Genomic DNA, 26619 nt, shown 5'->3' with positions numbered 1-26619 from the left:
ACTTTTTCTTAAAAAATACTTTATTGTGTTTTTTTATATTTTTGTACATGCTCAGTTATGGTCCATGGTCGGTCAGATTAAAACGTGGTTTTCGGAATATGGTCTCCAACAGGTCTGAAGCCATTTTCGTCAGCAGTGTATGTGACAGTGTAGGTGACTCCATCAGGTCCAAGGTACTGGAAGTTGCCGGAAACCGATAAAGCTTCAGCATCTGTTCCAGGATTATTCAATTGCCCCACTTCTGACCGATATGTTCCGTCGCTTGTTTGAAATCTAAAAATGGAATTAAAATTAAAAATTTGAAAAACAAGTATGGTCTCATATTTTTATGCCCACGTTACATTAAATGAAGCAGCATTTACTTTGTCTAATTCCCTATTACATTTTTGAATTATTTTTTTTAACGTTCGTTTTACCTAAAAGAGGCAAAGTTAAAAAATGTTGCGTTTGAGTCAAACTGGACAAAATTATTTGCATGAAGAAATAAGATAAAAAAACTCATTTTGACCATACTATTTATTTTTTAATTTAACTTGTTTGGGTGCAACCGGCCCGAAGTTACTTTTACGCCCGAAAAATAAAACGAGTTGCACAATCGCATTGTGTTGACTAAAGTCTTAAGAACGATACAGACGTCGAAGACATGCGGTCCGCCCTGGTCCGCCGACGAATCATTGGATCTTCCGCGTAGTGTGCCCGATACTCGTAATAGTAAATCGACGCAATAAAATGTATAGGCGTTTTGCCGCGGAACATCGACGACGGAATTTCCGCTGAGTGTGGCGCTAGCTTTAGGGTCTCTTGATTTAGAAATTTATTTCGTTAAACCATTGGAGTCTCTGACTGTATTAATAATAAAATACAAATGCAGTTTACTTTTCAACTTCTTTTTAGACACCGGTTTCACAAAAAAATATTGACATCCTTATTTTTACTATCCCACGTCTGCTCCATAAATAGAGCATATGGCGTCGAAAATTTGTCCCTGGGTTTCTTTGTCGGCAGTCTCTCTAGCATAACGTCCACAGGCATATGAACTGTCAGAAGCAGATGTCCAGAACAAGAGAAACTAAAGCCACGTAAAAAGGATAAACCTGGTTTGTTTAATCGAACCCAATTTCAGTTTTGTTTACAACGTGAATTAAAAATCATTTATATCATCGTTTCCGTATCCGCACCCAATAGTACACTCCAATTGCAGTGAATCTTGATCACTTTATAAGTGAAGACAATGATCGGTCTCACTCTTCAGATTCAGTCCGGAAATCATGAAAAAATGTACCGAAAATCATTTACAGAAACCTATATATTCCATGTTGACTGTGCCAGGAATCGAACCCGAGACCTAAAGATAAATGCTCTAACGAGTACTTTTCAGAGACTCATCTTCGATCGATTTCCTTTTTCTTGAGAGCATCACCAAATCGGAAACACTCGTCCAAGGTATCGATTCTCCCTCACAGAGAACTATATTTGTCATACCGCCTGCGCCGCCTGGACACTGGATAATTGATGAAATATAATGATGTGCTATCCTCATTTTCGCTTCGACCTTGTTTCTTTTTTACCATTTGGGCTCACCCAAAGCTAGCAACAGAATTTGAAGTTCAACACTTACACAAAATTATATGAATCTATATTGTGCTCGCTGTCGTAACGTAAAATCTCGACGGGTGGCGCTGCTAGTGAAGACACCGCCAAAAGTGATAAAACGAACACCTAAAAATAAAAAAACAAAAAGGGTTAGTATACTTATTTTCCAAGTCCTATGTCAATACAATATCTCTGAAAAATCTCTAGGCTTGAGTGGGTAAATAACATTAATACGTGCTATAAATAAAATGGATAAACCCTGTTCTACTGCACTGAATGTTTTTTTTAATCAATTTGAAACAAACGAAAAGTTTCGAGCGATGCTATCGCAAAAAAAATAAACCGTTTAAATTTTATTAAGGATTTTTCAGTTAAACAAAATCGACATAATGTTATTGGCATTTTCAAAATAAATTTTTAAAATGAATAAGTTTTTACGATTTACAAGAGAAGTAAATGAATTTAAAGAATTATATATCATGTCCAATGAATCGAATTAGTTTTGGTACTTGTAAAGTACACACTTCTTCTATAATTCTTTTAAACGTCATAACTAGCTGCTTTTAACCTTAAACTGCATTTCTTTAGCTTTTTTTTAAAAAACCAACTTAACTTCCAAACACAGTTCTATATTTTATCACTTTATATTGTATTTTTAAAAATTTAAGTTGTTTATATACTCATCTTCTTTTTTTATACCAACGTTACTTCTAAACACTGTTCTATCTTTTGTTGCTTTAAATACAATAGTATTTTTTTATTTAATGTTGTTTATATACTCATATTTTATATAAATTTCAAGTATGTAAAAGCCTTATGGGCGGGAAAAATTAATAAAAATATACAAAAAAATAACCAATTAAAATGAAATTCCTAAATTATAGCAACATGCGTATTTAGTATTCCAATAAATATTTGATATGTCCTTATTTTTAAATCTAATTTTATAACAAAATCTATTAATTAATTCAATAAGTACGATTGTTCTTTAATAAAATAGTATAATTTCTAGTGTTTATTTTAAAATATTTAGTGCATTCAATCAGTGAAAAAGTAATTATTATTGTTTTTGGAAAACTTATTTAAAAAGTTACAAAAAACGATTTTATTTACCAATTTCATTTTGATATCAACCTTTAAATAGAACTCACAAAACTAATGCTTGACGACTAATTTATAAATGGCTTAAAACATTATTTTTCGTTTACTTTTTATAGAAACCGTTATATTGTGAAAGAATTTATTTACATACCTACCTAAGTTAGGCAACAGAGTAGAAATTAATTGTGAATATTTCCCGAAGATGTATCACAGAATATTTATTAGGTGCTTACCTATGAAATTTCCGTTTTGTATAGAGATATTAAATACATTTTTTTTGTATTAAAATTATATCGTCTATGCAACCGTAATAATATATCATGCAAACATATATTTTTTTCGCGATGTTTTTGTGATTTACCGCCATTTTGTGAAATGTCATAACACTGAAAAATCGTTGGGTTTGTATTTTTCCGATTAAATTCACCACTTAAGAATAAGAGGGTCTGCTTCAAATCATCCTTCTTCTTACTTAAATGATAATATTGAGAGGGCGGATGTAACTGGTGCACAATCTCAAAGATCAACAGTTACAATGGGTGTAGCATAAGGTTCTATATTAGGACCTTTCCTATTCCTTGGCTATATTAATGAACTACCTCATCTTAATAATAACAATAAATACTACAATCTTATGATTATTAATAAGAATAGGCAAAATGGTGAATGTTACACAGTGTGTAAAGTGGCCACTTAAACTAGCCAACGACAGGTTATAAGCCCTGTAGATGCCTAGACTTCCATATTCCCTTTTCCAAGGTATTCTCCATCCCTATTATAATTTGTTAATCTTTATGACTCCCGAGAGGGTGAAATCCAGTATTTTGTCTACAAACATTTGGACAAACTCAAATATTGTATTATCCATAATTATTTTCATGAAAATATCTTATAAAAGTAGAAAGGCTCTAAAGCAAAAAAAAAACAGTTTGTAATTCCTACGCGAACGATTGTTAGTTCGTAAAAACAATTTCATAGGTAAGCACCTAATATTATAATAATAATTCTTAAAGCCAGTCTATGATCTATTTTCAGCCAGGCGCAGTCGAGGACATAAAGCTGAATTTATTTGACAATTATTTAAATTTGTGTGTAAGCTGGGAAACGTACATTTCTGGCGCAAGTGCCTTTTACCATATAAAATATAACAGTATAATAAGTTTAGCTAATCGAAAAAAAACAATAACAAAACATGGCCATATAAAAAGTAATTGAACAAGAAGAATCGAGTTGTGGTCCCGTGGCTAGTGTTGCGGACTCACGGGCCAGAGGTCCGAGGTTCAAATCCCATTCTACCCCAACTTGATTTTCATTTTCCAATAGTGCAGTTATTTACAACTCGTTAAAAATGGCCACCAACATTTTAATATTTGGGTAAATTATTAAAACGCTAATATTTCTTTTTACATTAATAAAAATTTAAGAAGAAAAATATATATAATCATAATTATATATTACAATGAAGGCGTGCAACACTTTAAGAGAAAATATAGACATCTAAGCATTTACAGGACACATGACCTGTTATTAACTGGTCTTTGAGTGATATCATAACACGCTGGGTAAAATTTAGTATTCTGGTTTAAATTAAGAAAGTTTTATTTTAATAATTTAGTGGAATCTCACTCGCATAAATGTTTTAGATTTTATTACAAAAATCAATGGAAGAACTGAAAAACAGGATATTTGAATATACAGGCTGTTTTCAAACTCTGTCACATCCGAAACCACGATGATCAGTATGGGCAAGAAGACATATTAACATATTCAAAAAAATATTTAGAACGAAGAAATTTTTTAAAATTAAATATTAAAAAAAACAAATGGTTTCTTACTTCTGCGGGGGAGAAGCGAGGGCGAAATTTATTCATGGAGTTGATTATTTGGGATAATTGCTGAATGTACATCTTGAGTGGTTTATAATATATGTAACGCATGTTATGTATGTGTTTCTGTGGTTTTATATATGTATGAGTGTATGAGTGTATACGTTCATGTATGTGTGCATGCATGACTCTGAGTGTGCATTCGCTATTTTTATTTATTACTAATAATATCTTCCATGGAAAACGCAAATGCTTACGATTATTTTTTCTCACTTAAGTTTTATTATTTATTTGTTTTTTGTGACTTTTAATGTTTACTTAATTTTTTTTTTAATATTGGTCTTTCGATGTTAGAAAATCGGTGTTTTTAATATTTATTATGTATGAGAATGTATGTTTTTCTGAATAAAAAATTATATAAATATTGATACTTACAAAAAATTAAATCTACGATCTAGTAAATGGTCGGTCATTATTTTGTATCTTTCTCAAAAATATTCTCCATCTCAGTTCGAATAATACATGTTTATGTTTTACCTACTCGAAGATATAAGCAAGTATCATATTAACTTTTTATTATATAAATAAAAGACGAGTGATACTTTAATCCACAAATTTGTAATATCAATTGACCGGTTTCATAGCTTTCGCGACATCTTCGAGACTGGTATCTTTATTAAGGAGTTCAATGTATTTATACAAAACAAAGGTAAGGATATATAATTAAAAATAATATGAAAGTAAATTAAAAAAAGTAATTTTTATTTCAAGGATCATTATCAATTTTTTTTCGGGTTAACAATGAGTTGATATTATGTTATTTTAATGAGTTTAAGTATTTTATTTTTAGTGTCCCATCCTTCGTGAGTGTAATTTTTGCCAATTATGATTTCTGAAAAACAAAGGGTAAAACGTCATTAGTAAAAATATATTACAATGGGTAAATTAATGGAGAATGCACGTGTGCTATCTGTTTATTAAGTAATTCTACGTTGGGTTATTTTTTTGATCTATTAATTTCGAGAATTTCTAGTTTGTCAAATTTATGGCCTTTAGGTACAATATTAATTATTTTTTAAGTCAAAGGAATGTTTATTTTCTATTTAAATTATCTTAATTATTAAACCATGATTATATGTGCTCTTTGATGCGTGTTTTAAAGGCTCTACCCGTTTGGCCTACGTAGCATGTATTTTTACAGTCGTTACAATTAAGAAAGTAAGTTCCTGAGTTGGAAAATTAATCTTTTTGTTTTTAGTTTTAACCAACAAATTACCTAAAAAAATATTATTGTAAATGGCTGCGGTGTCCCAAATTCGTGGATTAAAGTATCACTGGTCTTTTATTTATATAATAAATTACAATGAACTTCCATCAAGAATTTTCACTTACAAACTTAAATGTTTCATGAATTTATTGAATAGAGACATCTATATATACGGAATTATACTATTTTATTACATATTGTATTTCTCAGGACCGAGCAGAATATTCAGCGAGTCTCACGTGGTCTTCAGTATTGGTATAATCAAATATCCATATTTTTTTGTTACCGGTATAAACTTACTGTAGAACTAAAATTATTTGAACTTTGACTATCCGAATCACTTTCAGAATTTCAGAAAAAAAATATTAAGACGATAACGTACTGCGATTCGCAAACTTGGCTGCCCGAAAACAGATGATGAAAGTCAAATAGTTCACTTCGACCTGGGATGTTCAGGAAGCAATGACTTTAATTTACAGTACAGTAAGTACACACAGTACTAATTTACAACACTTGTAACTACGCTTAACATGTAAAAGCATTGCCTTTTCATGTAAATAATGAAAGGTCATTTTTTGTTTTCAATTATTCATTTTCATTTTCATCATACATACAGTAATTCATTGAAATATACCCCCTTTTCAGAAAATAATTATCTGAACGGGGTCCAGTTCCAATTGATTCGGATGATAGGAATTCAACTGTAGATTTTATTATGTATTATGTTAAATTATTCAAGAAAATAAATATGTTACTAGAATATTATTTTTCATAATAAAACTTAGAATATCAAAACAATATTTGTACCGATAAAATATCAACCAATAGTTGTTATTTACATTTTTTTTTAAATCCAAGTAATGTGATGCAGGGTTACGGTTGCGTTTTATACTTCCATGAAAAATACATTTATTCGTTATTAATTTTCATCCATAAATCGACAAAGGGGTAGTAACAAATACAAATACATTTAACCAATAATGCCATATACATAAAGTAAGAGATAAAAAAATATTAAATTACCAATAAGAATGACAACGGTTTAAAAACTCATAGTACAATGTAAATGCGTTTATAATATTTCAATGAGCTACCAGAACCAATAAAATAAGTAAATATTCAATAAAATAATTAAATAATGGAAGGCGAACGCACTGACTGTTGGACTACCAGAAGACACCAAAAGGTCTATGGTTCGATTCCGACATGAACGACATAATATACATATTTCTTAAAGTGTATTTTCTCTAAAATATTTCAGAGTCCCTAGACTGTCACCCGAAGCGTTAGACTGATTATCTTACTTTCGTGTAACAAAAATGATCAAAGTACTTTGCGGGTAGTGTACCAATTAATAAAATAGTAATATAGTAAAAATACCTTTATTAATATTTAAAGCATTAACTTTGTGGTCAAACATTTTACTAAATAATATTAAATATTTGTATATAACAACTTACTGACTTTTCTATGTCTACCGGTTTTGAGACGTACCCGTCTCTTCGTCAGAACACCAATCAAACCAACATGCAAACCAACATGCAAAACCCACTTTGCACCTTCACCATAGCTGTTGCACAAAAATATAAAACCAACACGACATGCATTTTAATAATCACATGCACTGATTAGGACAAACATGCACTGATTAAATTAAAATATTAAAATATTCTATGTTGTTTAAGAAACGGTTAAAAAAAGGTAGATATGATGGAGGGAGGGGGTTAACTTAATAGGTTCAATAGTATAGTGGGTTTTGCATGTTGGTTTGCATGTTGGTTTAATTGGTGTCCTGGCGAAGAGACGGGTACCTCTCAAAACCGGTAGACGTAGAAAAGTCAGTAAGTGGTTAAATACAAATATTTAATAGCATTAAGTAAAATTTATTTATTTTTGTTTTAAAAAATATCACATTTACGTGGCACAAAATAATAAAATATGCAATGTTTACATTACAGAAAATATGTATCTATTATCCCTTATAGTGTAGTACAATGTACTATGTATATTTCCAAAGTTAGTTGCATCTATCTATGTAGGTAAACCCGTAGCAAGATAAATGCAAGTTGTCTGTGGTACTTGAATAATTCAATTGTTTTGAACTTAACCGAGGTTCAACTTTTTTTTCTTAACATATGTATAAACCTCACTCTATATTTCATTTACGGCTACATGTTGTAAGTAATTAACCCCTGGTCTCACCACAACACCATTAAATTTTATATGATGCGTTGTACTTTACAATGATCTATTTAGATAAAAATAGTGAACAATATTTTAAATGAAACAACACATTTTAATTCATCAGTCTTTTTATTTGAATACAAAATATAGTTTATGTATCTAAATTTCATTATCTATCGTACATAGCTAAAAATACCTTAAATACATTCAAATATAATATTAGTATTAAAAATAAACTTTTAACTTAATTTATTAGTAAGAACTTATATGATATGCAATACCGAATTAAGTACTGAAATTCGGTCAAAAGCTCAAGGCCTCGATTACAAAAATACGGTAAGAGATTTATCGGTGTTTCGAAATGGTAAACTAAAATTTTATTTTCGAATATAGGAGTTGATAAGTATCGAACGCCAGTATGTCCACCCAATTTTTTTTTTTTGCTTGTTCTACAAAATATGGAGAAAAAAAATATGATCATTCCAGTACGGTTCAAATTAAAACATGTCCTCATTATTACAAAAAAACTCTGTTTCAATTCAGAAGCTAGAAGGTACACATGGACTTTGTGGCGGGTCGTTGTACATATGCATTTTCGAAGGTACGTTGATTGATACCATGTAAAAAGTAACTGATAAAAGTAATGCAAATCATGAACAATAAATTAATCAATAAAGATATTAGTTTTTTGTGCCTTTAAGGATAAATACGTTGAACTAAATGTTCAGGAAATAAAATTTTGTTATTATGCGATTCCCAAAACATATTGTTTTTTATCCAAATAAGATAATTTCAATCAATAAAGAACTTTCAATGTAAAATAATAAATATTTTAATAACAATAGTACATATTCCAATGGCGAATCTGGGATAACTGATGTTTTTTGAGTTAAAATAAATAGGACTTCAGAAATTTATTCCAAATGTTTGCAGACAGGGAGTTATTTAGATCTAAATTTGTTGCAACAGAGGGAAAACATTTTTAAGAAGGGAGTATGGAAGTCTTACAATTTACAGGGCGAGCAAATGACAGGTCATAAGCCATTTAAATGCCTAGACTTCCAGATTCCTTTCTCAAAAATGTTTTTCCTCGGTTACAAGAAATTTAAATTTAAAAAAGTATTTTTATGAGGAAAGTGGACTTCGGTGTTTTATTCACAAATAAAATATTAAAGCTTATTACGATGATTTCAGCATTTTTAACTTCAAAACGCCAAAATTTAGACCCCTATGTTTTATCCTCTGAGCTACAGATATTATTAAGGACATTATTATTATTACACGACATACCGCACATTAAGGATATATATAATGTTTTATAAATGCGTAACATTACGATAAATCTAAAAACATTAAAAAATAACAATAAACATAGATTTTGCCCAAAACTATACCATTTACAAGCATCGATAAATATTTTCTAATGAAAATTTTTTAAAAGATTTTAATAAATATTAAATATAATGTACAAAATAACAGAGAACAAAAAATATCGGATCAATATCAGCTTAAGCTCCTGCTAACCTAATTATAACTAATAACAAATATAATTACGATGTTTTCAAATGTAATTTACAAATACGAACCTGTCTCGTTTTGTTCGTAGAAATAAAATTATATTTATGTAGTTTTAAGGCTTTATTTACATTAAAACTTGTCGCAACAGAGAGGGAAAACATTTTTGAGAAAGGAATATGGAAGCCTAGGCATTTACAGTTCATACGATCTGTCGTTGGCTGGTTTAAGTGGCCACTTTACACACTGTGTAACATTCACCACTCTGCCCATTAAACATCCACATTTCCGTAACTCTTCCGTCTGTTGACTTTTGTGAAGTAAAAGAGTTGAAACCTTTATTATGTGGGTGAAATTCATCCAATTGAACAATTTTACCACTAGGCAAAGCTTGAAATATTTTTTAAAATTTTTACACTTCTTATACTGTTAGTTAAACCAATAATATTTTGAGAAGGTACGTCCAAATATGTGTAGGCAGGCTGGATTTCAAACCTTGGGAGTTATTAAGATTTCAATTTGTTGCAACAGAGAGGGAAAGCATTTTTGAGAGGGTAATATGGAAGTATAGGCATTTACAGGGCTTATGACCTGTCATTTTCTGGTTTAAGTGGACACTTTACTCACTGTGTAAAATTCACCATTCTGCCTATGTTTAAATGATTTTCTTACTATATAATAGTAAAAAAACGATTTTGAAGTAAAATATTTATGGCTTTTTACAATTTAGTCTTAAACGTAATGACTAATGACTGAGAAAATACATATTAAAAATTGTGGCATTGACTCTGAACTTCTTCGGAGTAGTCAGATTCTGCCGCGGCACGGCTAAAATACTGCTAATTATCTAGGAATTTGTACAAATATTTACATATATCTACACTTGCTTATATTATAATTAGTTTTTTGGGGATTTTCAGCAATGTTAAATCAGATTTCTCACAAAAATAGTTTAATGAATTGGCTTCGACAAAGTTAGGTCAAAAGTCACAACTGTATTGCCATAACATTATGACTTTTTATTTAAAGTGATTTTACTTTAATAAGACTTATAAAAAGACGTAATATTACAAATACAGTTGAAATCATGATATAACGTATAACATAGGCGAAATACTTACCATTAAAAGTCCAATAAGAGTGATGATGAAATTAATAAATTTGGTATTACTTTTAAGTCGTTATAAATTAAACAGGCTGTTTCTATACTAAACGTTAAACTATTTCACCTTCGAGACTATATTCAAACATTCAATAAATAGTTACTATGTAAAATCCTCAAAAGGCTATCGATTATTTTTTTAGTGGGTAATATAATATTTTTACATTTATGTATTTGATATAAATTGAAAGTAGTTATGCAGAAAGAAGTCAGCCATAGAAAAATTATACTAAGAAAATAGCACTTTTGTGGAAAGAGTGAATTTTTAAATCTACACAACAGTTTTGATGTTTTTTTACTTTGGCTAATGATAAATGACGCATACATTCGTTTTCTTTATAATAATAAATAGAATTTAACCGTGTATACCTATGACCAGTTTTAATGATTTTTAAGACTTGCTGACCACACAACCTAAGATTTGCATTTTGCAGAAAATACGAAGCCCTCTTAAAGCTCTAATGATTATGTATTGAACATATTATTTTATATTTATGTGATGGTACTTGATTTTAAATAATCATTCAATCAATTAAATAATTCATTGAATGAATTTTTAGGATTTTTTTTAGTCTGGCCAACCACGCAACCTAAAATATAGATTTTGCAGAAAACAGCCTGATTTTATATTGAATATTAAATCATACCTCATTCAAACTTTGAATGTATCATATAATACTCGTGTTTTTTTTTATTACGTGTATTTTTAAATCAATGAATTTGTATAGTTGCAATTCTGGAGTATTTATCCACTTAAATTTATTTGAGAGAACAAGATTTCTGAAGGCATTAATCTTTTTTAAAAAAATTATTTAACTTTTTGTACATAATGTTATTTGTACATTGGCGGGCTTATTGCGAAATGGAAATTTCATCCAACCAACCAATGTAATAATAGTTTTATTTTTATAATTCAAGTTGCAAAACATGTTCCATAGAAATTAAGGACTAAAAAGCTAAAGATGTATAAAAATAAAAATAAACGTAATCGTTTATAAATTACCTTAAATCAATACTATTACTCAATGGAAAAAGGAAAAAAGAGGAAAAAGGAAAGGAGGAGACATTAAGGAAGAGAAAGGAGATGTTTCTTCAGACGTGATTCAAAAAGAGATAGTATAGTAACATATTTGATGGTGGATGGGAGATGATTCCACAGTCAAGCCGCATGGACACTATGAGTTAGAGAAGAAAGAGGAATTGTGGATGAGAGTATTTTGAGAATTAGAACGAAGAGAACTGCTAAGCGTTCTTAATCTTATTATTATCTAATTCTTAATCTTCCCATAAGCATCAATTCCTCAAAAAAATTCTAGTGCTGTGGGTGTTTTCTGCGAATTGAGAAATGAAATCAAGACTTTTTCCTGACGGTGATAGTAACAGTTTTTTGTATGTAAGTAGCCTGGATGCTTTTAGCGGAACAGGGAATTGACTTTTATTACCCGATAACACCAATATCTCATTTATTCGATATTGTTGACTGGCTGCTTTCTTTATAACTACGTTCAATTTATCCTCACTTAAATAAATAAGTTGTGTGGGTTTGTTATTCGGAAAGCTTAAAGAGCGCACAATATTTACTATGATTATCTAGAAAACAGTTGACCTTCCTTACACTTCATCAGGGCCATGATGTGAATGGTTCACAAGGTCATCTTCTCTTCGGGTACAAAGTCCATTAAGATTTCAACACTCACCGAGAGCGTTATCAATGACAAGGCGAATTCGAATTTTATTTTATAAATAAATAAATAAATTATCCAGTTCCTAGGAGTGATCCCACAAGTCCCGGAGGAAGTCCATATCTAGTGTCCAAAACTTCATCCGCATTTGAGGGATCCAAACTTTTCTAAAATGAATAGAAATACATATTGAATTGGAAATTGTCAATTATTAATTAAAACCATTTGTTAACTAAGTGATTTGTCATCGAATTATTTATAAAACACTTTCCAGCATTTATATGCGGGAGATCTGTATTTTAATTGTTGGCTGTATATTTTTATTTTTGTATTTTATTCACAATTTAACATTTATTGAGACACAAATCTCAGAGTTCAGTGGAGTGCGTTCGATATAGGTACATAAGCGGTGCCTACCCTACTAGAATTTCATTAAAACAATAACTAAAAACAGTATAAAACATGCGAGTTAGTATTTGTAAAATTTGAAAAATGCGCCATATATACATACTTTGATTAAGTGCTGTATCGTACCGATCGGCCAGGGTCGGCAGAGGCACTAACTAAAAATGCTTATTTTGTTCATATTGCAGTAGCTGTTTACATGAACAAAACGTGTAAGTGGGGGGTTTTTTTTCCAGTTGTTATTACGCGTGTATGGGTAAGTTTTTAGGCAGTGCTTTTCATGAACAAACAAATACGTTACTGACATCTAGCGTTTTTTTTCCAATTATTATTTGATAAAAGATGGTCAAAGATCAAATGTCAAATAAGAAACCTAAATGCTTCAAATCAATTTATTCCATACAATCGAGAATATGGTCCACGTTTATTTTGTTAATAAAAAAATGAAATGGAGTCCTTTGATTTGACACCAAAGAAAGTATTTACCACAGTCTCTTAAGAGTTAACGAGCTATAAATAACTCTTAGAAATTTGGTATCAAGTTGGAGCAGAGTGTGGTTCGAACCTAGAACCGTGCGACCGCGACACTTTACGGTGGCCTTCATGGTGTAGTGGTCAAGACTCTTGACCTACAAACGGAAGGTTCCGGGTTCAATTAACGAGAGAACACAAAAAAAGGGATTTTTCTCAAGCCTGGGTGGTCTACGCTGTAATTCACCACTGTAATTGCCCCCCCTAGCCTGCTGTGATGCAAAAAAAATATTTGTGAAAACTTCATTCACAAATTTGTCGAATTCGACACTAGCCACAGAATTACAACCCGATTCAATATAATGTCAGATTGAAAACAATAAAGACATGTATTTACACTTCGTTTAAAAAATCCAAAATTGTACGTTTGTATTTTTATTGTGTAAAACTTTCTTTATAATAAGAAAAGTTGTAACGCGAAATTCGGAAATAAATATCGAACTGGCAGGCTATCGGAGTGTTACATTCTAGGACATTCGACAACTGTTTTATCTGCCCGACGGGCCTCTGTTGATCGGACCTTTGGGCCTCGGTTGATTAGGATCTCGGTAAGGATTAGGGTAAGAAATTAAAATAGGAAAGTGAAGAATCTGTTATATTATAATAACAGTAAGCTGTCGTCGTCTGTAACATGTTAGTAAATCGGTCTTTCCGCCCTTAATGAATTTGTCCTCATAACCTTATTGAAGCGGCCATGTTTACGAATTGTAATTGAAAAGGTCAAGAAATTGAAAAATACTCTCATGGCTTGAAAAAAATGTTTGGTAAATGCTATTGTAATAACTATACAAAAATAGAGAGATAATATTATTATAATCTATTTCTCCCCCGCGGCGTGCCGCGTGCACTGGACGCACGTGCAAAATGCAAAACGCAAATGGCTAATAAGTTTTACACCTTTATGATAGTTGTAGTTGCACATAAATATAAAAACCAACGTGCTGATAGGACACGCACTGTTAGTAGCTAACACTAACATGCACTGATTGATAATCACATAAGTGTAATCAGTGTCATGTCGAAAAGACGCGTACGTCTGAATCGGGTTGAATCGGATTGTGGTCCTGTGGCTAGTGTCTCGGACTCACGGACCAAAGTTCCGTGGTTCGAATCCTACTCTACCCCAACTTGATTTCCATTTTCTAATAGTGAGTTATTTTACAACTCGTTGAAAATTGCCCTCAAAATTAAATATTTGGTGAATCATAAGAACGCAAAAATTTATTTAAAAAAAAAAAGGCTTGAAATCGGTAGACATAGAAATATCGGTAAGTGGATACAATTGTTTACAAACATATAATTACATGCTTAACTAAAGAAATAATGATTTAAATTCTAAGCGTATTGTGTCATATTCCAAATTTGTATAATAATTCATTTCTACCAAGTGTTTTCAGAAACAGATTTTAATGTCTTTTTAAAAATAAAAAAAATAATGAACTTACAGCTGCCGGTGTTGTCCCATCGTATTCCGTCGTTTCTTGGGGAGAAGTTGTAGTAGTCTCGAGAGAAGAGACAGTGGTAGTTGTGGACGGTTGCGTCGAAGTTCGCAATGTGTTCTCATCTTCAGGAAATACAAAGCTATCGTTGTCATCATCGTCATCGTATTGATTCAGTACATTAGCAGTCGGTTCGTCGAGTCGAGGGTGATAACCGTTTTCATCTGCAGTGTAAACGACTCTATAATACTTTCCATCAGAATCGAAGTAAGAGAATTCTCCTTCAGTAATGAGGCTTGCTGTACCATCTGGAAATGTTTTAAGGTACCCTATTTCTCTTCTCGTAGTTCCAAAAGATGTCTGATATCTGAAAATAATATACGTAGTATTAAAAATATTGTAATTAAATACATGGGTATTAAATATTCGTGGATCAAGTCCGCGTTTCTATCTCTTTTTTTTTACATAATGAAGTTGTATTTTTTCCACGTCGGATTTAGTCAAATTTGTATACTACGCTGGATTTTAAAACAAAAAATAAAAAATATATAAATAATGAATGCCCGCCAATACAGCAATACATCTGTATAAAAGAGAGCGCAAGTATTCGCCCTATTGGGCTCATAACAAGGAAGACAGAGACGCTATTCTGTGTCCAGTGTTTGTGTGAAATAGATTCAGTCGGTTATTGACAGTGATGGAGGACGCACGTATGTAAAATGAGTGACGTATTTATGATTTATAATTATTGACAAGACTTAAATATTTTTATCAATTATGGAAAAGAAATTATTAAACATCATGTCTCCATATCTAAACTATAGAATATTCCGTCTTTTGCTTGTGGTAACACGACGTTACATCACCGTGCGCAAAGAAATTATTTACCAGTCTTTTAAGCGATAACATAATTGTATCCTTTAATTTTTTCTATAGATTGCAATACATTGATTGATTTGACATCTATTTTTTTTTTTTTAAGAAATATTTGCGTTAGTATGATTTACCCAAATATTTTATTTTTAGGGCCATTTTCAACGAGTTGTAAACAACTCACTATTAGAAAATGGGATCAAGTTGGGGTTTAGTGGGTTTTGAACCAGCGCGCGCGGTCGCAACATCCTAAACGCGCACGGATAGGACAGTAGGAAAATGTTGTATTTTCCCATTGTCCTGTCCTGCACGTTTAAGGCTGTTCACGGAGCTAGGACGAGAAAATATTATAATGTCCATTGTATTGTCCTCTTGTAAACTTAACTTTATGGTCAGTGCGGCGTGATGCACATGCAATATTTATTTATAAAGATGTTTTTACATAAGTATATTTACATTTTTATTTTTTTGCACCACAACAGCCAGGAGGCCTAATTACAGTGGTGAATCACATCACAGAGCACCCAGGCTTGAAAAGAATCACATTTTAATTTTTGTGTTCTCACCGGGAATCGAACCCGGAACCTTCGGAGGATTTAGTAGTCCTTGGACTGGCATCTGAAGCCCGGGACTGATTAGCTTATCGTGATGTAAAAAACAAATAATAATCGAGAATAACGACGCGGTTGGCGTAACAATGCAGTGCCCAATAGAACGGTAATGATGATGGCGATGGTAATAATAATTATTGTAAATAAATTTTTAGTAGATTTGAAATGCATGTAAAATTTTAAAATTTAACCCAAATTTGAATGTCAAGGAACAAATGATGATTTACGAGGGTTTGGTGATTAAGTATAATTATGTAATAGCTGCTACTCACGCGAATCCGTACCCATCTGGTCTCCACGAGTCTACTTTAATGTTGACGATGGATTCCTCCCGGCGGTCAATGTGCCTCGCTCTGCAACCTGATCTGCTTGAGACGATTACCGCTATCATCAAAGCAATCTGGAAGGAAACATATTTTATATTTTTTAGTATTGCAACTTTTCAGTTCGTAAGATTTGTGTTCAGAGACCACGGGTCTGGTCTTGGACTCCCTTAAGCGACCACCGACCATAAGCGAATTTGTTATCTGTGCATTGTGCAATAGTTGGTTTTATTGCAATTTTCTTTTTTCATAGATTTTAAATGTTTTTTTATTGCATGTTTTTTTTTTTAATTTGATTTACCGTGTATTTTTAAGTGATGTTTTTGTTATGTAAATATGGTGATATTATGTAAAAGTTTCATACATAATCAAAATAATTGACCAAATAAGAAGTCAAAATCTGCTATTTATAAAATCTTCTAAGAGCAACTTTTGTTTTTATGCCCCAATGTCCAGAATGCGTAGATTAGTCAATTCATCACTCGACTTGGAATTCTTTGGGATAGATCTTCCGGCTTTTCGTAAATCTCTTCGCGACTAAACAGTGTGGGATGAAGTTAGATCATGGTTTAGCTCGAAGTCTTATGTCTTTCGTTTTAATGAATATATTGTTTTGCCCTTGTTTGTCTTTGCTACACAGTTTCTTGCATTTATGTAACTGTTGTAATTGGCTTAGGCCGTATATAAAAAAATAAAAAATATATTCGTCTCAACTCAACACAGCACTTTGGTTTCATAGAGTTGGGACTTGTGTCTCAATAAATGTTAAATGAATGTATTGTGAATAAATATTTTTTATTTTTTTCGCTTTCTTAGTTTTTACCCTTTTCGTAATTTTCTTCATAGTTATGATAACCTTGTACTTAAATAATATTACTATGTATTCTGTTTATGTAAAATCACTAAAATAAAATAAATATGCCCACCGGTTTCAGAACCCGACTGTTCCTCAATCAAGGCTTAATAATAAACTAACATTAAATAATTATTTATATCACTACAGAGATGGGTAGAATTTTTGTTTCAAGATTATGGATATTCGAGCGTTTACAGGGCTTATGACCTGTCATAGGTTGGGTTCAAGTGGCCACTTTTATGTAGAATTCTACAACATTCCCCATTCCGCTTATTAGCGAATATCCATATCGGTGACATTTTTGATTTTTGTATATATGTCATAATATACCTACTCCCCCTTGGGATAAAACCCAGAATTGTGTGTGTATAAATATGTAAATATATATACACATACCAAAAATAATATTGTGTAAAACAAGATCTGGTCAAAAATTGAGTAAAAATAAATTGCAGAGTCATCTGCAGGCGATTACTAGTAATTAATTTAACTCGGATAGAGTCTTAGCTACATAAATAAAGTAATTTGCTTTAATACTTAACCTCAATATCAAATACATAGATGGCGCTCTAAACGCGCTAGCGAAAGCTTTCCTTGTTTCATGACATATATACAAAAACCAAAAATGTCACCGATATGGATATTCGCTAATAAGCGGAATGGGGAATGTTGTAGAATTCTACATAAAAGTGGCCACTTGAACCCAACCTATGACAGGTCATAAGCCCTGTAAACGCTCGAATATCCATAATCTTGAAACAAAAATTTTACCCATCTCTGTAGTGATATAAATAATAATATACCTACTCCCCCTTGGGATAAAACCCAGAATTGTGTGTGTATAAATATGTAAATATATATACACATACCAAAAATAATATTGTGTAAAACAAGATCTGGTCAAAAATTAAGTAAAAATAAATTGCAGAGTCATCTGCAGGGGATTACTAATAATTAATTTAACTCGGATAGAGTCTTAGCTACATAAATAAAGTAATTTGCTTTAATACTTAACCTCAATATCAAATACATAGATGGCGCTCCAAACGCGCTAGCGAAAGCTTTCCTTGTTTCATGACTTATATACAAAAACCAAAAATGTCACCGATATGGATATTCGCTAATAAGCGGAATGGGGAATGTTGTAGAATTCTACATAAAAGTGGCCACTTGAACCCAACCTATGACAGGTCATAAGCCCTGTAAACGCTCGAATATCCATAATCTTGAAACAAAAATTCTACCCATCTCTGTAGTGATATAAATAATAATATACCTACTCCCCCTTGGGATAAAACCCAGAATTGTGTGTGTATAAATATGTAAATATATATACACATACCAAAAATAATATTGTGTAAAACAAGATCTGGTCAAAAATTAAGTAAAAATAAATTGCAGAGTCATCTGCAGGGGATTACTAATAATTAATTTAACTCGGATAGAGTCTTAGCTACATAAATAAAGTAATTTGCTTTAATACTTAACCTCAATATCAAATACATAGATGGCGCTCCAAACGCGCTAGCGAAAGCTTTCCTTGTTTCATGACTTATATACAAAAACCAAAAATGTCACCGATATGGATATTCGCTAATAAGCGGAATGGGGAATGTTGTAGAATTCTACATAAAAGTGGCCACTTGAACCCAACCTATGACAGGTCATAAGCCCTGTAAACGCTCGAATATCCATAATCTTGAAACAAAAATTCTACCCATCTCTGTAGTGATATAAATAATAATATACCTACTCCCCCTTGGGATAAAACCCAGAATTGTGTGTGTATAAATATGTAAATATATATACACATACCAAAAATAATATTGTGTAACATTAAATGTTCTCAATCTTTCTAATAACACGTAGATACCTAAAATACATTTGTTTACATGTGTTCAATGTTTTATCATAAGCCCAGGCTGCAGGTTCTCAGAAAAAGAATCAAGTGAAGGCGTAGCGGCGCGGATTAAGTAGGTAAAGCTAGGGTTTCCTAGGACAGCGGTGCCCGTATTTTAACAGCCGTACTGAACGGTTCACTAGGAAACCCTAGCTTAACAGGTATTGCATCAAATTATATTTTTAATAGTTAAGCATTTTTATTAAAGGATTTATTTAAATCATTTATTTAGTTCAGATTATTATTGGCAGCCTTGCAAATTTATAATTTCGAGTAATGAGGAAGTTAAGTGGTTTATTTGTCAAAAGGCTATTTATTATTATTTTATTTTTTTAAAGTTTTATTCATTTTTACAAATCAGTAACATACATAATTGTATTTTTGTTTCCGCAAAGCTGAAGATTGTCTGCGGGTTATATTACTTTAAAAAATATATATAAGTAAGTACATAGTTTAATTATAAATGAAGAATAAAATATATTTATATGCACACCTTCACTTGCTGTTTTTAATATATTTTTTAATGAATTTAGGTTTTTTTCCTCACGATTTTCAGCTGGTATTAAATTGTACAGTTTTGGTACTACACTCCCCATTGTTCTATCTCCATAGTAGTTTTTCTGTCGTGGTACCGTCAGCTGCTGAGCCGATACTTGTCGGGTCACGATCTGGTGGGTTACTTTGGATTTAAAACTGCAATCGAGGAAATGATCTGTCATTATCTTATATTGACACTTTTTGTTAATTGTTAATTATTAAACCAAGCCTTCATTTTTATACATCGTACTATCAGCGCTACGATTTTTAAAAGCTTTGTATTTCTGAAATTACTCCGCATGTGGCATCAGAGGTTTTCTTTCATTTTTTTTAGTCAATTCTTCCGATTGGTCCGTTGATGGTAAGTAAACCGGATATATTTCATAGCTCTCTAATCATTGGTTGATTCATTTGAGAACATAAAATTTAAAGTGTGATTTTTCCTAAGCCAGGGTGTTGTCATTGACACATTTCTGGTCATGCGGTTACAAGAGGCGATCCTGGTAGAATGCTCGTACGAAGTTTTCCTGTAATTTGGATTTTTTAATACCAAAAACACGTACGATTTTCGCTCGGAGAAGTTTCTCTTTTGTGGGTCCAACAGTGTTCAATGTCCTAGATGGACATTTGATGTTCTCTAAAACGATCGCCATTTTTAGGAGAGGTGCCCAAGTTTGGATTTTGTCTAATGAAAGAGACCACTGCAGGAGACTGCTGCAAGAAATTGCGCGTGTTCTACAGATGTTTGTTGAAATTTATGTTTTTGTAATAATTTTTATTTGTAGTGACCTTTATTAATATGGATGCTTCCACTTGATATTTTGTTGTATCCCAACTCAACAGAGGGCTCTTGGCCTCATAGAGTTAGAGATACACCTTTTTTTCGTTAGATGTATATTTTTATGAATAAATAAATAAAATAAAATAAAATTTAAAAAATGAATAAAACACCTTTACCCTTTTGTTTTACTTTTGACGCTCATTTTAAAATTAAAAAAAACAGAACTAATATGAATTTAATTTATAAATGAATTGAAAATAAACGCGATCGTTTATTTTCAAATCCTGTATTTTTTTATGATGATCATTTGAAACCGGTAGAAACAAATTGCCTACTTGTTAAATGCGGAAAAGTTGAGATAATATTGCGGTGACACACAACTCCAAGATGAAATGCGATATTTCGCAATGCTTAGCAATCTTAGCATTTGCGTGTGGGAGAAATCGAATATTATATTTTATGCCCTTGCCTCGGTTTGAATGAGTATTGTTATGTATAAATTGAGTATTAAGTTTCTGAATATCAATTTTGTGATAATAGCCACTGATGTATAGTAAACAGAAACATAAGTTTCTTACTAGCTGCATTTCAGATTCGGCAAATTGAAATAAAAAATTCAACGATTTTGATAAAAATCTCAATAAAATTCAGAGGTTAGTTTTGATTTGTTTAACTTGACAAACGTGCGCTTTTGCTTAAAAAGGCATCTTCAAGACTGGTATTTTTTTTACAACAATTTCAACTTTGATACTATTTTATTTTTTACAAGGTTTTTGGGAGATAAGAAGATTAAGTTAGTATTTTCCGACTACATGAATATAAACATCTAGTTTGCCAAAGGGCGCATTTTTATGTTAGGAAAGTTTGTTATACCTTGAAACCGGTTGACGTATAATTTAATAGTTAATGTGGTTTATATAAATTTATAAATAATAATTATTATTAAAAATGAAATTTCATTGAAACAATCGAAATTGTCGTGGTTTTATTAAAGTTATTTATTTATTTCACTGTTTTGACAATATACAGAGGTTATTTATAAAGCGGTTGGTATGTAGTAGTTATGCTGAATTGAAAAATGTAAATAATGAATCTAAGAAGAGGGTGAAATAAGATGTGTGTAAACGAAAGAAATTGTTGAAGGAAAGCGAGGGAATCAAAATAAACGAGAATATCCAAGAAAATAAAAAATATATTCTGGAAAGCGGTAAATGAAAAAGATGGAAAAATGGTGACGAATGATATTAGAATAAAAACGAAATGGAAGGAATACTTCGAGGAGGTGAATTAAACACACATAGGAAATATAGGCTTTTCGACACCTTCTCAGGTAAGTTTAAATACAAATGATGGAACGACAGACATAAGTATGGAAGAAATAAGAAATATATCCAAAATCGCAAGGTTTTGATAATGTTGCCACAGAGTTTATAAAGGGTGACGGTGAAATAAGTTTTGTATAGCTGCACAAGCTTTTGAACCGATGTTTAGAGGAAGAATTCACTCCTCCAGAATGGATATGTGCTGTTGTTATACCTCCATACCAGGGAAAAGGTTCAAGGGTGGAATGGGAAAATTATAGAGCAATCGGCCCTTTGAACGCTTTTGGCAAAATGAATGGAAGAATTCTGATTGAGAGAGTAAAAAAAGTTACTAAGGATAGAGTGTGGGATGTATACAGAGTGGTTTTATGAATGAAAGAGGATGTGTGGATCAAATATTTGTTTTACAAAATATGACAGAAAAAAAATCTTCCTAAAAACCCAAAGCTTTTCTGCTCATTTGTCGATCTGCAAAAAGCGTTGGATAGAGTTGACAGAGATAAATTATGGAGGAGTCATTGGAGTATGGAGTGAACGGAAATCTGACACGGGCTAATGCTTCCCTGTGTAAGGACAGCACAGCATGTGATTTGACATTCCCAAAGGAGTCAAACGAGGATGTGTGATGTCACCATGTCTGTTTAACGTATATATCGATAACTTTATGTTTCTGTACATTGCGTAAGGCTAAGATAAGCATAATGGACAAAATCAAGAAAGGAACTCTGCGTTGGCTTGGATATGTAGAGCGAATGAACAGCGAAAGGACAGCTAAACAGATTAATGATGCTTATGTTGATAGATGCCAAGATATAGGAAGACCATGACATGACCAAATTCAATAAATATTTGAATAATTGGCACCCGTGCATGTTTAGGTGTATGAATAAAAGGAAGCGAGATCTGAGTGATATGGCGTTTTTTCGTCTCTGCCTACCCTTAAGGACAAACGGCGTGATTGTTGATATGTTTATTTATTTCAGGTCCAGACTATCTATGGATTTCCAGAGTTTAGGCAGGACGGTTTTAGTGACATGGTTTTTTTTTAATTGATGATAATTTCTGCATCTTATGGTGCATAGGTCACTGCATTGGTACACCAATGGCAGCGTATCTTGATCATTTTTATTGTATGAAGGTAAGATGGTCAGTATTACGTTTCAGGCACCAATCCAGGGACTATGAAATATTCTAGTGTAAAAATACCCTTTTATCAAAATAAATTCAGTTTTCAGTCGGTTGATGACAGTGACGAGGGACACATGCGCGTTATATGAGCGGCGTATTTATATTTTTAAATTTATTTGCTATAACGGGGCTAAACTATATATATTTATTTGCATAAATTTTGGAAAGAAAATTATAAAACAGTATGTCTCCAAGTTTTTTTTTTCAAATGTCTGAACTTTAGAATATTCCGTCTTTTACTAGTGGTAACAAGATGTTACATCACCGCACACAAAGGGATTATTTACCACAGTCTTTTAAGAGTTAAAACAAACAAAAGATTATAACAAATTCATAAGAATTCATAGTGTTATAAGGAAAATAAAATACCATAAAAGCATTTAAGTTCGGCCTTATGGTAAATTATAGCATTAAATACATCAATGTTTTGAGTACGTCCAAATGCTTGCAGACTGGCTGAATTTCCTTCCTAGTGAGTTATTTATATTTGAATTTGTTGCTAGAGAGAGGGAAAACATTTTTTGGGAATATGAAAGTCTGGACATTTACAGGGCATATGACCTGTCATTGGCTGGTTTAAGTGGCCACTTTACACACTATAAAATTCACCATTCTGCCTATGTTAAAACATTCTACTCTTTCATTTGTCGACTTTTGTAAAGTAAAAGAGCTGAAACCTTTATCATGCGGGTGAGATTCATCCGGCTAAACCAATTAACCTACTAGGCAACGCCTGAAAAAAATTTTCCAATTTTTATATTTCTTCTTTTACCAGGTAGTTAATACAACAATGTTTTGAGTGTGTCAAAATGCTTGCAGACTGGCGGCATTTACAGGGCTTATGACCTGTCATTGGCTGGTTTGAGTGGCCACTTCTAAGTCCTGTAAATGCTTAGACTTCCATATTCCTTCTCAAAAACGTTTTTCCTCTATGTTGCAACAAATTTAAACTCATGTCCAAATTTATACATTTTTATGGCCGAACATAAGAGTATAACAGCAAACAAGTAACTTTGAAAGCGAGCAAAAAAACGTTTTAAATTAACCCAATTATTTAGCTACAGAACTCAAATTTATCGAAATAGGTTATCATTTACAGATCATTAATTTCATCTTTGTAACCACATTGGAGTAATTGGTACAAATAACATAAATATCCCAGATATATATCTTGAACTATTAAAGATAGAACATTTAAGAGAAGGTAATATAGAAGTCTAGGCATCTACAGGGTTTATGACCTGTCAATGGCTGGCTTAAGTGGCCATTTTACACACTGTGTAACATTCATCATTCTGCCCATATTCGAACATCTATATTCCTTCAATTCTTTCAACTGTTGATGTTTGTGAAGTTAAAGAGCTGTAACCTTTATTTATGCGGGTGAGATTCATCTAATTGAATTATTTCACCTACTTACTAGGCAACGCTGAAAAATTTTTTTTTTCAATTTCTATACTTTTTCATGGAGCAGGTGGATTTATCAACAATATTTGAGTTCGACCATATTTTTCTATATTACCTTCTCTTAAATGTTCTTTATCTCTGATGTAATGTGTTCATATAAACAGCTCCCAAGGAGTTGAATCCAGTCCTTGTCTACAAAAATTTGGACAAACTGAAAATATTGTTATTATAGATAGGATAAAAATGAGTCTACTTATACTACTAGAACTAACTTTTACAGTTTGTACCACTCGATTAATGATAGAAATGAGTCTACTTATACTACTAGAACTAACTTTTACAATTTGTACCACTCGATGAATGATAGAAATGAGTCTATTTTTACTACTAGAACTAACTTTTACAATTTGTACCACTCGATGAATGATAGAAATGAGTCTACTTATACTACTAGAACTAACTTTTACAATTTGTACCACTCGACGAATGATAGAAATGAGTCTACTTATAATACTAGAACTAACTTTTACAATTTGTACCACTCGATGAATGATAAAAATGAGTATTCTTGTATAACTGATACCATATTGTTCTATTCATGCCTATTAAAGTATGCCGTAAATGCGTATACTTATTTTATTAAAACCAAAGGTATTTATTTACGTTTTGAGTAGTCGTATGAGTGTACTGTCAATACCGCCGATGCAGGCAAACACTATGAACATTTTCTTATATAAATCCAAAATTAATTAAAAAAAACTGTGATAGTCTTATGTCAGCCCATCAATGATAAATATATGAAAAAAATATACAACAAGGCCCTGATTACAATGGGAAATTAACATTTATCTTCAATTTTATCTACAAAGTAAAATGAAGTTTTCTGTAAGAAAAGTAGAATATGCGTACATTTTTTTCTTTTAAATGTACATGTTCAATATAAGTTACCGAAGACGATTCTTTAAATGTTCATGCAAATATACTTATTTTCGTACACAAATACCGATTTTTCTCTATAGCCAGTCGAAGATAACTCTGTAATTACTTCTCATTGTAATTAGGGCCCTGGTTTCATTTAGTTTTCTATCAGGTCAACGGCAAAATTTTACTGTCAACAAATAATTAATAACACAGAAATGTTTCATAGTAACTGGACTAGAAACTTGCGAGTAGTGATATAATGATTACCTTGCTGACATTTACAATTGAACGCAGTTATGCAGAAAGCAGCCAGCCATAGAAAAGTGAAACGGAGATAATAGCACTTTTATGAAAAGAGTGAATAATCAAATCTACACAACAGTTGGATTTTTTTTGACTTTGACAAATGATAGACAACAAATACATTTAAATTTTCATATTACAAACGAAAATCTAATTATGAAATTTGACCAGTTTTAATGATTTTTAAAATACTGTGAGATTTTTCTGACAATTGAGAAATCGACATATTTTCAGAAGGTGATTATTACAGTTTTTTTGTTTGAAAGCTGTTTGACTGTTTTTGGCAGAACATAGAATTGACGTTACTGCACCAGATAACACATTTTTTTAAAAATTGTATATTGGCTGCTTTCTGCATAACTACGTTCAATTATGGCGGTACGCTTTAACTGTACCAGTGCAGTGCCCTATGGACCATTCGGTTAAGATAAAATTAAAAGAAGAAAGGAAAGGGAAATGAATTGTTTTCAAGGATAAATACACACATTTATACCTCTGCACGAACTGAAAATAACTTAAATTAATTCACTGTCCGTTTATGACGGCATTAACCTTCGAAATCGGATAACACCAAGTTTGATCAAAAAACTTCACTGACCTTTATACGAGTAAACATGGCTCGGCGATGAAATGTCACTGGGTTTATTTCGAGCACGAGGTACACTTCACCAGAAAGATGAATGAAAAGTTCCGAATGTCGACTGAGGCGCCGACGGACGCGGAGTACTTTATATAAAGCAAGAAGCGAACGTGCCCCGTGCGGCTGGAGCCGGGCGGGCGGGAATCCCGCGGCGAGTGCAGCTCGGCCGGTGGATTCGCTTCGGCGGAAGTCGGGAGAGAACCCAATCGCGCACGAGCCGATGGAAGAAACGAATTTACGCTCGGCACACAT

The 26619-nt window shown here is 32.0% G+C and overlaps 1 protein-coding gene across 1 annotated transcript; it reads right to left on the bottom strand.

Moving 5' to 3' along the window:
- On the bottom strand, window positions 1-26619 carry LOC148283196 (uncharacterized). The gene is made up of 5 exons (XM_088223902.1): window positions 26326-26619; window positions 16462-16589; window positions 14712-15072; window positions 1619-1719; window positions 1-273 (listed from the first exon to the last, which is right to left on the bottom strand). The coding sequence occupies exons 1-5, from the start codon at window positions 26617-26619 to the stop codon at window positions 78-80; spliced, it is 1080 nt and encodes a 359-aa protein (XP_088080028.1). The 3' UTR covers window positions 1-77.

The sequence above is a fragment of the Micrasema longulum genome, unplaced genomic scaffold (assembly GCF_059751315.1).
Source record: "Micrasema longulum isolate JH-2025_06_02 unplaced genomic scaffold, ASM5975131v1 h1tg000253l, whole genome shotgun sequence".
NCBI lineage: Eukaryota > Metazoa > Arthropoda > Insecta > Trichoptera > Brachycentridae > Micrasema > Micrasema longulum.
Note: the sequence above shows the minus strand (reverse complement) of the source record. Positions and strands in the feature narration are given on the sequence as shown.

Coding starts and splice junctions, on each gene's coding strand:
- LOC148283196 (XM_088223902.1), bottom strand. CDS start 26,619: ATGTGTGCCGAGCGTAAATTCGTTTCTTCCATCGGCTCGTGCGCGATT. Junction 16,590..26,325: donor CCATGTTTACTCGTATAAAG/GTCAGTGAAGTT, acceptor GTTTCCTTCCAG/ATTGCTTTGATGATAGCGGT. Junction 15,073..16,461: donor CCAGATGGGTACGGATTCGC/GTGAGTAGCAGC, acceptor TATTATTTTCAG/ATATCAGACATCTTTTGGAA.